This window comes from Perca fluviatilis, chromosome 1, assembly GCF_010015445.1.
Source record: "Perca fluviatilis chromosome 1, GENO_Pfluv_1.0, whole genome shotgun sequence".
Lineage (NCBI taxonomy): Eukaryota > Metazoa > Chordata > Actinopteri > Perciformes > Percidae > Perca > Perca fluviatilis.
The window spans coordinates 34,472,871-34,485,309 of NC_053112.1; the positions used below are offsets into that span (position 1 = coordinate 34,472,871).

The 12,439-nt window shown below is 41.4% G+C and overlaps 1 protein-coding gene across 7 annotated transcripts in view; it reads left to right on the top strand.

Moving 5' to 3' along the window:
- The window catches only part of sorbs2a (sorbin and SH3 domain containing 2a), a 52,230-nt gene extending 42,734 nt beyond the window's left edge, over positions 1-9,496 (top strand). For 4 of the 7 annotated variants that reach the window (XM_039815998.1, XM_039815988.1, XM_039816006.1 and 1 more), the window contains 10 exons: positions 43-140; positions 527-641; positions 768-896; positions 1,300-1,494; positions 1,958-2,968; positions 3,878-4,663; positions 5,372-5,452; positions 6,249-6,286; positions 6,625-6,731; positions 7,223-9,496. In XM_039815998.1, the coding sequence (XP_039671932.1) occupies positions 43-140; positions 527-641; positions 768-896; positions 1,300-1,494; positions 1,958-2,968; positions 3,878-4,663; positions 5,372-5,452; positions 6,249-6,286; positions 6,625-6,731; positions 7,223-7,284 (2,622 nt within the window). In that variant the 3' untranslated portion in view covers positions 7,285-9,496. The remainder of the gene's footprint in view (positions 1-42; positions 141-526; positions 642-767; positions 897-1,299; positions 1,495-1,957; positions 2,969-3,877; positions 4,664-5,371; positions 5,453-6,248; positions 6,287-6,624; positions 6,732-7,222) is intronic. The other 3 variants (XM_039815978.1, XM_039816026.1, XM_039816020.1) reach the window with 2 other exon arrangements.
- The last annotated feature ends 2,943 nt before the right edge of the window (positions 9,497-12,439 follow it).

Here is a 12,439-nt window from a genome sequence, read left to right on the forward strand (position 1 = left end):
TTTATGTTGCCCGGCTTTCTTTCTCTCACTCTCATCTCCTAGGTCTCCCATAAACAGATGACACAACTTATTCTGTTCTCTCTCCTCCATCAGAAACAGCCTGCGAGAGCCATTTATGATTTTAAGGCACAATCAGCTAAGTGAGTACAGTAAATGCACAGTGCTTGGACAAGGAAGCCAAGCTTTAAAGCACGAATGACTAACTGCTTATCACATCTCGACTCATTGCATTCAATGTTATGATTTCAGATACTTATGCATTTCTCAAAGTCAAAGTTTCTTTTGCTTTCTAAGATAACTTTATCGTCACATCCTAACCACCACACCTGGATGGCTTCCGCTGATTTATTTTATGCAGTCTTTAAATATATGCATGAATAAAGCTCATTTTTGCTGTACTTGGTCTTATTTCATTCTGCTTCAGTGGCTGATGTTTACATGAAATAAGCTGTGCTGGTTGAAATGGTCAGTTCATGTCTTCTTCACACCTGTGTGCTGGCACTTTGATGACATGAATGTGTTGCAGGGAGCTGACATTTAAGAAGGGTGATGCATTAAACATCATCCGGCAGATAGACAACAACTGGTATGAAGGGGAGCACCACGGACGAGTTGGGATATTACCTATATCATATGTAGAAGTAAGTGTGCAACTGATAAACTATGCGAAGACCGTAGATGTGCACCATTTTGTGTCTTATGTCATTTGTCTCTTTGATTTCTCTCCTTCGACGCGCACATTTACACTAATGCACACGCATAAACAGAAGATGCCATCCTCAGAGAAGCAGCAGCCGATTCGTCCTCCTCCGCCAGCACATGTCAGAGAGATCGGAGAGGGAGTAGCTCGCTACAACTTCAATGCTGATACGAACGTGGAGCTGTCTCTCAGAAAGGTAGTCTGTTTATTGTTTGTGTGTAAATGAAAAGCTGCAATGTAACTGGTTTTGTAATGGTTTATAATTACGAGGCGAAGCCTTGTATTTTTTGAGGAACTCTACTGTTCTGAGTTTATCTACTGGACTTTGAAATGATTATATAAACACAAAAGATGCAAAATATCTATCTAAAACAAGTCATCATCCAGATGTAGTTACAGGGTTCCCACCAGGAAGTGATGATATGTTTGATGTGGTTAAAGTTACTGTGTAGAATTTGAGAATATCCTGCCTGCATTAAAAAAAATACAGTGGTAGAAGGCAATACATGAGACAAAAAAAAGTCCATCCAGTGGCTCTAAGAAGTGTGTGTGTGTTGTGTGTTGTGTGTTGTGTGTGTGGTGGGTGTGTGTGTGTGTAGGGTGAGAGACTTATTGTGATAAGACAGGTTGACCAGAACTGGTACGAGGGAAAGATCCCGGACACAACCAAACAGGGCATCTTTCCTGTGTCATACGTTGACATCGTCAAGCGCTCCCCGTCCAAGAGCTCTGCCCACCACATAGACCCACATAGTTACCCTGGCAACAGGACACCAAGCTCTACACCCATCAAGGTAGGAAAATCACTACAACGTTGTGACAATAGAATAAAATAAACCAATACAATAGAGTAATTTGTTTTAAAGTGCTGGTCAGAATAAAGCACTTTGAGCTGCTTTTATAAATGAATTGATTTATAATTTGTGGGTATTTATGTGAACATCAGTGTTGGTTATTGACTAACATCACAAATGCCAACAAATATTTTACATATTCAAAAAGTAACATGTAAAACTAAATGTCTCCAGTTTATGTTAATATATTTAAATAAATAAGTAAATGCATCATCTGCATAAGGGAGTAAATACAGCCTTTTAAGCTCTGTTTAGCCCTCAAATGACACACACACACACACACACACACACACACACACACACACACACACACACACACATATATACAAAACACACTGTGTACTCGTGTGTTCCAGTTTTATAAATTACACTGTTCCTTCTTTTTCACTTCACTTTCATGGAGCCTTTCTACCATCTACCTCCATCCTCCACTACTCGTGACCTCCCCTCCCCTCACCCCCTGTTGAGAAGGCTCGACCTGCAAGCTATCACCAACGAGTGGCTGTCTCTCACGTTGGACCCATCAGCGTCTACCCCAGCTTGCTCCCTGTCTACCACCCCTGTACCGCCCACCACCCCCCCCCCCCCCCTCCCCACTGACCTTACACCTTTCCTAAAGGCTCAGGAGCCCAATGCGGTGTCACAAAGAGGCTTTGCCATGCTGCCCCAGAGGTTTTCCATAACTCCTCCTTTAAAAGAAGAGAGACTCAGTTTAGGTCACACCCCCCCTGCCGTGCCATACTCCCAACCACCTCCTCCTCCTCCCCTTCCTCATTCCTCATTTACCTCTGCACTGCCTGTCTCTTCACTGCGATACAACAGTGGCAAAGGAATAGCCCAAGCATTACACATTTTTAAGCCAGAGGTTTTGTCCTGCACAGTGCCAGAGCCCATAAAGTCGCCCAAACAGGTTCCACCACGGCACAAGTCAAATGTGGAAGTACACAAAAGCAGCATAATCCCTGATGTTGAGCTGCAAGTAAAAGACCCTTATGACGAGCTGTTGTCCATGGTTCTGGATGGTTCTACCAGTAAAGACGATGCTTACTTTTCAAGATTGTCTTTGGTAGATTCCCCACCAGCTACGCTAACCGATGAATCCCAGAGCAGGTTTACGCTAAAAGTAGAAGAATCCCATCAGCCAGCAGTGAAACCCGCAGCAGTCACTCCAGCCAGCGACTCGGCAGGCAGCGTTCGGTTAGAGGTGCAGTTTCACAAGCCTATGACAATGGAGCCACTACCCATCACTTGGGGAGGGCGTTCAAAAACTCTGAACGAGCAACCAGTCGAGCCTCAGAGACCGCCATCGGTGACAGGAAGGGGATATACTGAGTTGTTCATTGAGGAAGAGGATGAAGCTAGAGAGGACAGAGAGGAGGACATTAAAGGTTTAAATGAGAGACTCAGTCCACAGGTAGAGCATGGTGTGAGCTTTGAGAGCAACACTACAGGGCCCTGGAAGGGAGATGGAGGGAAATGTTTTAAATCCAAGAAAAATTAGAACTACTTTTGCTTTCTCTTAAAAAGTTTGACACAAAGGCCAGTGTACTTGTGTCACGTAGCCATAAGTCTGGATGCATTTACAGGGAAGTAATATGTTATATAACTAAACAGTTTAATGATCAAGGCATCTATGGTGACAGATGTTTCTTAACACTAATGGCGATTGAGGAGTGTGTTAGATTACCTGTTGTTTTATACCCTCATCTACAGCAGTGCATGTGACTCTGTGCAGAGTGAAACAGTCTTTGTGTTCCATAGGCCTTTTTTTTTCACAGAAGACATTTTGACATGTCACAGTAGGAAAGTGTAAATTATCAAATTTAATATTTGCTGATTTCCATTCAGCTGCTTTAGTTTCAGGGTCCTGGCTCACTGTCACACTCCCATGGCTTATTGGGACACATGAACAGAATGGAGCCATCGATAATGTTTGTAATAACACCTGTGCTTTTCCTACTATGACCCATCTGCATTTTTGATGCTGCTATACAGTGAGTCTATTTCACACCCACAATGGTGAATAATTAATATAGTGCCCCACATAGTAAACAGGGCGTGATCTCAAATGTAAGTGTAAGGATAAAGTACTTTACATGTGAGGGAGTTTTTGACGTTTTATTCGTGCATTAACAATCAAAGAGGAATTGCATGGACACTCAAGTCTTAAACTATCACTATTGCACAGCAAACTGTTTACTTGTTTTTTTTAAAAGCATGCATTTAAAATATTTTTCTCCATGTCCTTTCCTGGGCTCAGTAAAAATCCTCAGCATTTAGCTTCTGTGACTCAGAATTGATGTGTGTGTCATTACCTCTATAGGCTGATGTCTCTCCTTCCACTTTGACACGGTTTCCTCCCCCCGGCCTCCCCTCACCCTCCATACCACCGCCTCTGACATCCTTACCTCCCCCTTCCTCTTCTTCTACTTCTGTGTTCACTCCTTCATCTTCTACTTCTTCCTTTACTCCTTTATCTTCTACTTCTTCTTTAACTCCTTCATCTACTTCTACTTTCACTCCTTCTTCCACTTCTACTTCTTCCTATGCTCCTTTATCTTCTACTTCTTCTTTAACTCCTTTATCTACTTCTACTTTCACGCCTTCTTCATCTTCTACTTCATTTTCTGCATCATCTACTTCTTTCACTCCATCTTCCACTTCTTCCTTTACTTCTTCATCTCCTACTTATTTCACTCCTTCTCCATCTTCTACTTCTTCTTTCACTCCTTCGTCTTCTTTCTCAAAGTCACAACAGCAGGATCGTAACACCATCCCTCCCTCTCCCCCTGTCTCCCCTCGGCCCCCATCCCTGCCTCGCCTCATGTCTCACGCCTCATCACCGCTCCCTTCAGTCTCCCCCTCTCCGCCCGTATCCCCATCTCCTTTTCACTCCTCTCACCCCTCTTCAAACGTTCCCTCACAGCGCTCTGTCTCTCACCCCCCAAGCTCTCCCTGTCTGTCTCATCTGGTCACATCCTGCCCCAACTCAGAGTCGCCTATTCCCCATTCCGCCCTGACTCCCCCTAAACCCGCCTCTCCTCCCCTCGCCACTCCGCTCTCTCCCCCAACTGTACCCCATCCAGGATGTAGGTCTCCCAAGGTGAAGGTAAAGCTGGAATGTGGAGATGTTGGCGTTGATGTAGATTGTGCTTGTGGTGCCAAGGACTATGAGAAGAACTCATCTGATGATACCTTTCTCTAACTTTTGGGTCGTTGACATTACTGAAGCTGAGACTATGGTTGAAGTGATTAGGCAACTAATCAATTGACAGAAAATGAATGGACAAGTTTTCAAATCTGATTAATCGTTTGTTATTTATGCCAGGAAAATTATGTGACAATTTGATGCTTTTCTTTTGTTTTATATCATTCTAAATGAGGTTTTGGACCGTTTTGTTGGACAAAAATACAATCTGGTGAATTGTGATGGGCATTTTTCACTATTTTTGGTATTTTCAGTAACTAAACGATTAATCAAAATGTGTCAACAGATTAACAGTTATGAAAAATAATCCTTTTTTATGCAGCCATAGCTGAGACTACTACGCCGTTTGCACACTAACATACATTGTGCACTGTCCTGTAAGTGATATAGTGATGATTTATGGACAACGGAAACATTCTTGTTCTTGCTCGTGTTGGTTGTACTGTGGTGTGTTTAGGAGGATTGGCGTTGGCATGCTGATGGATTACGTTTTTAGAGCACGTCGTTAGCCTTTGTGCTTGTGTGTTCAGCTCATAGTGAAGGCTGCTGACTCGTTTACTGTTGAAGATTATCGGTGTGTTGCTTCTGGTCTTTCTGCCTGTTAAGCAGGATCCAGTTGTTGGTGGTAAACCTCCTCGTAGCCCCATCTTGTTCCGGAGGTCCTATCTGTCCCCCGTTAGAGGGCGAAGGGTAGGGGGGCATGTCTTCATTCAACCATGCTCATACTGTACACTTGTCTCTGCGCAGGAAGGAAATCTTTAGAAATAAGTAACCATATAATTCATGACATATACACTACCGGTCAAATATATGGGGTCACTTAGAAATGTCCATTCCACTCCATTATAGACAGAATACCATCTGAGATCAGTTGCATTGTTTTTTTAATCAGGGCAGCAGTTCTCAGATTACATTATGTTCTTACATAATTGCAAAATGGTTCTCGACTGTTGTAGAAAGAAGTGGCTGATCTTTAATGCAATATCTACATTACCCATTATCAGCAACCATTCATCCTATGTTCCAAAGGCACATTCTGTTTACTAATCTGATATCATTTTAAAAGGCTAACTGAGAAAACATTGGAGAACCATTTTGCAATTATGTAAGCACATAATGTAATCTGAAAACTGCTGCTCAGTTGCATCTCAGCTGGTATTCTGTCTGGAATGGAGTGGAATGGAAATTTCTAAGTGACCCCAAACTTTTGACCGATTGTATGTATGTGTGTGTGTGTGTGTGTGTGTGTGTGTGTGTGTGTGTATGTATATATGTATATGTATATACTATTTCTGCTTTGAGTGTTTGGTTGGTTTGTGGTTTTTAAAGGATTTGGTCACACTTCTGGGTGTGAAATTATACCTCATTCGTCATAAGCGACAACATTGGACAAGTCTTTCCCTTTGACTTCCTCAAACCCTAAACAAAAGCCTCACAAATAACCAGATTTTAACTTTCTGTCTGTCTGTTTCTGTCTTTGTCACAGCGATTAGTTCAGGACGCACTCCGTGGTGGAGGAGACCCGTAAGTTATACATTTAATTATTCCACTGATTTGCTGTTATCCAAGAAAAAAAAAATCTGTTATTGCTAAACTGAAGGCTTAGCAAGGTATACAATATGTTTTAAGTTAAAAATATGTTAAAGGTTTAACTTTTTAAAGTTTTTGTTTTTTTTTGTTTTTTTTTGTTTTTTACATTTGCTTCATTGGTTTAACATTAAAACACAAACCGATAGAGAAAATACTGGATAAAGGAGAAAAAAACGGATCATATTCCACAGAAAAAATAACATTACTGTTCAGTATCATTACTGCAGAATATCAAGAAGAGTGTCAGTTCACCGTGAGTTTTTCTAACACAGGTACCAGGCCGTGTACAACTACGGGCCTCGCAACGAGGACGAGCTGGAGCTGAAGGAGGGCGACATTGTAGATGTGATGGAAAAGTGTGATGATGGCTGGTTTGTTGGTAAGAGGAGGGACTGCAGGGTTGTGTAGATATGATACTAGATACATTTGTCTTACAGAACAGCTGGGCAACAGATGTACACTGTGAACAGATACAGTAGGTCAGATAGATGCTCTTACTGTATATGCTGGGTTTGTGGTCTGGTTGGCACAATGATGTAGGAGTATTTAGCAATATATCAACAAACCGAGGCCACTAGGTGGCACTGTGATCCCAACAAATGTTTAGAACGTCACACTTAAGTCAACATTATCCTGCACAGCTGAATACGTCTGATGGCCCTGAGAATCTGCTGCCGTGTAAATCTTTACATTCTTTTAGGAAAAACTTGCCCTCTGAAGGTCTTTTCATGCGATTCAGTTTGATCTCTAGGTTTGGCTGGTTTCCAGACTGCAGTGAGCTGGAATAAGATCAGTGACTGCTGCTGCCAAGCTTCAGCCAGCGTTTGGAAGCACTGACGATCTCATTGTATTGCTCTTTGTTTTTGAAAGGAACCTCCCGAAGGAGCAAGTTGTTTGGAACCTTCCCAGGGAACTACGTGAAGCAGCTATAATGATGATTCCAGACTCTCCTCCGCCTCGCCGTGGCTCCGCCCCTTTCTGTGACACGTTCATCGCCCACAGCACCCGCAGGACACCACCTCCCAACACTGGTCCCCCTCCCAAGACCTGTCGCAGTTGTGTGTTTGCGTGTATGTGTGGCTCTTCAGCTTCACACAGACAGAACATTTAGCTCTAACTAGCCATCTTTAATGGAAGACTTCTATGAAATAACGTTGTTGCTGTTTTTTTTATCTTATCTTTTTATCCTTATTTTTCTATCATGGAGAACGCAAACGTCGTGCTCCGGTCAGTGACCTTTAACTTTTGACTGTAATGGAAGGAATCGAAGGAACTTTGCAAACAGTCAATGATAGGAAAAAGGGCACCGCAGTGATGCTTTTCTTTCTGTTAAAGGGCAGTTAGATCACCACGATCACCTTTTTTTTTCTCTTTTTTTTTCCTGCAGTATCTCAAACTTAACAACACTTGTTACATTTCATTTCAGTGTTCAATTACAGATATCCCCAAAGACATTCGGTGCAGAGAGTGTTGTAAGAACAGCATTCTGTCAGCAGGTCTGTTGTATACGAACTGTGTTGAAGGGATTGCAGCCGACTTACATGTGGAAAAGAGTGTGTGCATGTATCAATGTTATGTGTTGCCTAAGGTATTGATTGGTTGATAAGAATTTGGGGATATGAAAGATTATGATTAATCATTATTAAGCCACCATTTCAAATATTGCAAATGCGGAAGTGTGAAAAATATTGACACTGTTGCACTTGCTGTCTAAACCTGATACATTAGATTTAAAGTATTAGAGAACACAAAAATATTTTCGACTTTTTGGTTCTTCATCGTCACACTAGGATTGATGCACTTTAACGGAACTTTAACACAATTTTGTGTTTGTTTTATCTCAAATTTCACTTCAGATTTTACACACTAGACGTTAACATGTCTGTGGGGCTTTGCTGTGTATTGGTCATGTTTGAAAAGTGTATGCAAAAAGGTTACCGACCTTTTTAGGTATTATATTTATTAGAGGACAAGTGCTGGTCGAACTGTGTTATGACGATTTCAGAAAGGATGGAACAACAGGATGTTTTTCTAATATTTTTCAACAGCAGCAAACCCACATTTGAAGGATTGTTATTGTATTGTATCATTGTCCAGATAGATGCTGAGTGACCGAATACACAATAGTTGATGGGCTATAATTATGCCAGGTGTCATGATGTTTTATGTTGAATTATTTAAGTCAGATGCAGGATTATATAGCATTTTATCAACAAAAAAAAACTTCAGTTATTTAACTGCAGACTTTGGTGGCATCTTTTAACCCTGTTGTCGAAGTAAGCGGCTCACTGTTTCATGTTATATACTACTTGGAATTATCGGCAGTTTCCGTCTTAGTCATGCTCGGTGAATATGATTTATGTTTTTTCTCACAACAAAACAATTGTTAAAGCACCTTAAGATATATTTTGTTTTATCATTCATTGTCTCTCACGTCACCCCCTGTCATCCACTACTTCAGCTGGTGTGAGAACACTTTGTGCGTGTGTGCGGGTGTGTGTGCTTTTTGTAAGCCTTTTGTATGAGAGCTGAGAAATGGCCAACATCCACTTGCTTTATAAAGTCAGCTTTTTCTCACCCACCATCATATTTGGTTTCCTCTCCTTCTTTCTTCACATGGTTCATCAGTGGTGCTAATTTCCACTTTTTCAAAGTTAATATGGTAGCCAGGCATGTAGGGCTTTTTTCTCTCCAGTGCTTTGTTGTTTTAAAAGTGAGTGACGTATTTAAACTCAAGTTACTGTAGTTAGAGTGAGTAAAGTTGGTGATTGCTGCCTTACATCCAACTCACTAATTTAATAGCCATGTATATGTAAACCTTCTGTGATGCAAACAATTAATTTATGCATATATAGTCTAGAAACCATCAGGAAAGTGCACAGAATGATCACAAACTACAGTGTTGAGACATACAGTAAACCTTTAGTCTGCCTTTGATACATTGGGAACCCATTTAGATTGAAGACATGAATTTGACCCCTGATATGTTTATACATGTAATGAAAGTGTTAATCTTATATGTTATTCATGTTAATATCAAATTCAATGCACACTCTTGGACCTAAGTATTTCTACAATATCTTAGCATTTGTTGGATGATTTTATGGGGCTGTATTGCTAATAAAATCCAGCTGGTAGATGAAATATTCCCAATTATTTATTTTTTTCCTTTCACCTTAACAGAAAAGACAACATCATTTGTTGATGACTGAAAAGGAGATCTCATTTATGATGTTCAAAGGTACGTTGCAGAGTTTTTAACCCCTTTCCTACCAGTTGATTCTAAGCACTGAGGTGACGTAATACATGTTATTGTTCTCCCCGTTTCACACAACTCCACATATGGACAGTTGTTGGCGGTAATGTGGAGTAAAAGGCAGCAAGGCTAACAATGCTCTATGGTGCAGATAAATAAACTATAGGGCATATCAGCCAATACAGACAGTGCTTAATTATTAATCGTTAAGAGGATCGGTTAATTGTTAGTTTGGGTCTTTTTCGTTGAAATGGTTGATGATAACAGAAATATAAAATATCCCCAAACTTGTTTAACTTCTCAGCATCCACCAGGAATGTATTTGTGTGTACTCCCAGGGTGTGTCAGTGTAGTGTGACATCATTGTTGGGCATGGTTACAGGTGCGACACCCTTGGAACATAGACTGTAAAGATAATGGACGAGGCTTCCGGGTCTGACAAGTGAAGCCAATGCAGAAGTGACTTAAATCTGCATTCTATCTAATTTCCAGAAGGGGGCGACTCCACTGGCTCCAAAAAGAAGTTGTTATTTTTAAAAGTCTATGGGAAAATGACCCTACTTCTTACTTGATTTATTACCTCAGTAAACATTTTCATAATAAGTTTATGGTCTCAGATGCTAGTTTCAAGTCATCTTCAATACAGTGTGGTGTTCATTTAGTAAATTATGGTCCCATTTATTTTTAAAATGGCAAGAAGCAGGGGATGCTTTAGGACCTGACAATCATGACAGAGGCTTAGCAGTGCTAACCATGGCTTATATAGACCTTAGTGGTCCCCTAATACTGTATCTGAAGTCTCTTTCCCGAAATTCAGCCTTGGTGCAGAATTACAGCCACTAGAGCCAGTCCCACAATGAGCTTTCCTCAGGACGTGCCATTTCTGTGTCTGTAGATATTGAGGAGGAGAGAGGGGGGGAGGGTGCAAGGTGGAGGGTGGGGGTGTGGCCTTGACCAACTGCCACTCTTCTCATTTGAAATCCATGATGTCTCTCATGGGCGGGCCAAATTCTCTGGGCAGGCAAAGCAGAGAAAGGGGAGGTAACCTTTCCCCTTATGACGTCATATAGGGAAGATTTCAGATCGGCCCATCTGAGCTTTCATTTTCTCAAAGGCAGAGCAGGATACCCAGGGCTCGGTTGACACCTATCACCATTTCTAGCCACTGGGGGACCATAGGCAGGCTGGGGGAACTCATATTAATGTTAAAGTGTCCATATTATGGGAAAAAAATCACTTTTTCTGGGATTTGGGGTGTTATTTTGTGTCTCTGGTGCCTCCACACACTTTTGAGTGAGATACGGTTTCTGAATGTCTTCTGCTTTCAGTCTCCGGGTGAGCTGTTCAAAATCTGCAGGGCTTTCTACGTCAGAAGCCGAGACGAGGTGGCTAACCGTAGCCTAACATAGCTCGTTCTCAATGGCAAAAACTGCTACAACACACACTATAGTTCACCATAATCTACAAAAGAACTACTTACGTGTCCCTGTTCTGCAGGTATTCCACGCAAAGTTGGAAGTGCGCCCTCGTTTAGAAGAAGTCTCCCGGCTAAACCTGCCTTGTACTAACTGAAGTTGTAGAAACAGCTAGCTAGCTGATGTGATCCTTACCTAGCTACTGCGCATGTGCGCCTCCCAACAAAGATGGGATAGAAGTGCGATGCCTCACTCTGTAGCTAAAACAGAGACCTGAACACACAGGGTGAAAAGAGGAGCTGCAGCAATGTGCCGAACAAAAATATGGTGTTTTTTGAAAATTAAACCATGTAAACCTATTCTGGTACAACCTCTAAATACAATTATGAACCTGAAATGAGCATAATATGGGTACTTCATAAACTTCATAAAGTGAAATGTTCATGCCATGGGACCTTTTAAAATAGCCGTGCACTTGTTTTTGGGCGTTGTCCGTGTTTTCGTTTTAAAACGTTGAACCTCTCACTGTGTGTTTTCACTTCATCAAAAGTTAATTGGAACATTTTTGTTGCATAAAAATGTCGAGTTCAGCATTCTGCCAACCAAGCTAGCTAGCTAGCTAGCTAGCTACCATTAGAGTTAGCTGGGAAACTGAAGGGAATTTGTTTGCCGAATGGCAGCAGCACCTGGAGGTCCGCGTTTACCCACCAGAAAATCTCCACCGGATGGCTCGCGTCGAAAGAGTTGAAAATCGCCACCTTTCCCTCTTTAGCGTTTAGCTTAGCGCAGAGCTTTTACACAACACTGGGTTGGCCGCGTCATCCTCCCCTGCGCCACCCTCTCGTCAAAAATCATCTTGGTTTCAAAAACCCAAGATGGTGAAGGCCAAATTGACAAAAGCGAGGTTTCAAAACAGCAGTCCGCTACATCCACTAGTTTTACAATCTATGTTGTGGACTATGTTTACATGTCAAATTCATGTAAAACTTAAACTTGACAGCCTAATATCAGAAGTAGGTCTTTAATGATTCTTGTAAAATACCAAAATAGGCCTTGCAGTGTAAATAGGCCTTTAATGTACATGTCTTTCACAGGTTTAGCATAATATTATTATTATTATTACAGTACATGCTTAGGCACTGTGTGTTATATATGCTCACCTCATGTTATTGCAGGTGTGAATAAGTTGCAGAGAGAAAGAGTGTATGAGTAAGAACCGAGACATGTCTCTCACATGTCTGCAAAGAGCGAGAGAAAGTTTGAGAATGAATACATCAACTTCCCTTTTTTTGTCAGGGAGTTATGTTATTGCCATGGTAACTGCAGAAACAAACAATGACACTGGTCCACTTTAAAATACTTGCCTATAATGACATTTTCAACGCTCTACGCAGTTGACAGATTTTGTGGTGTGAT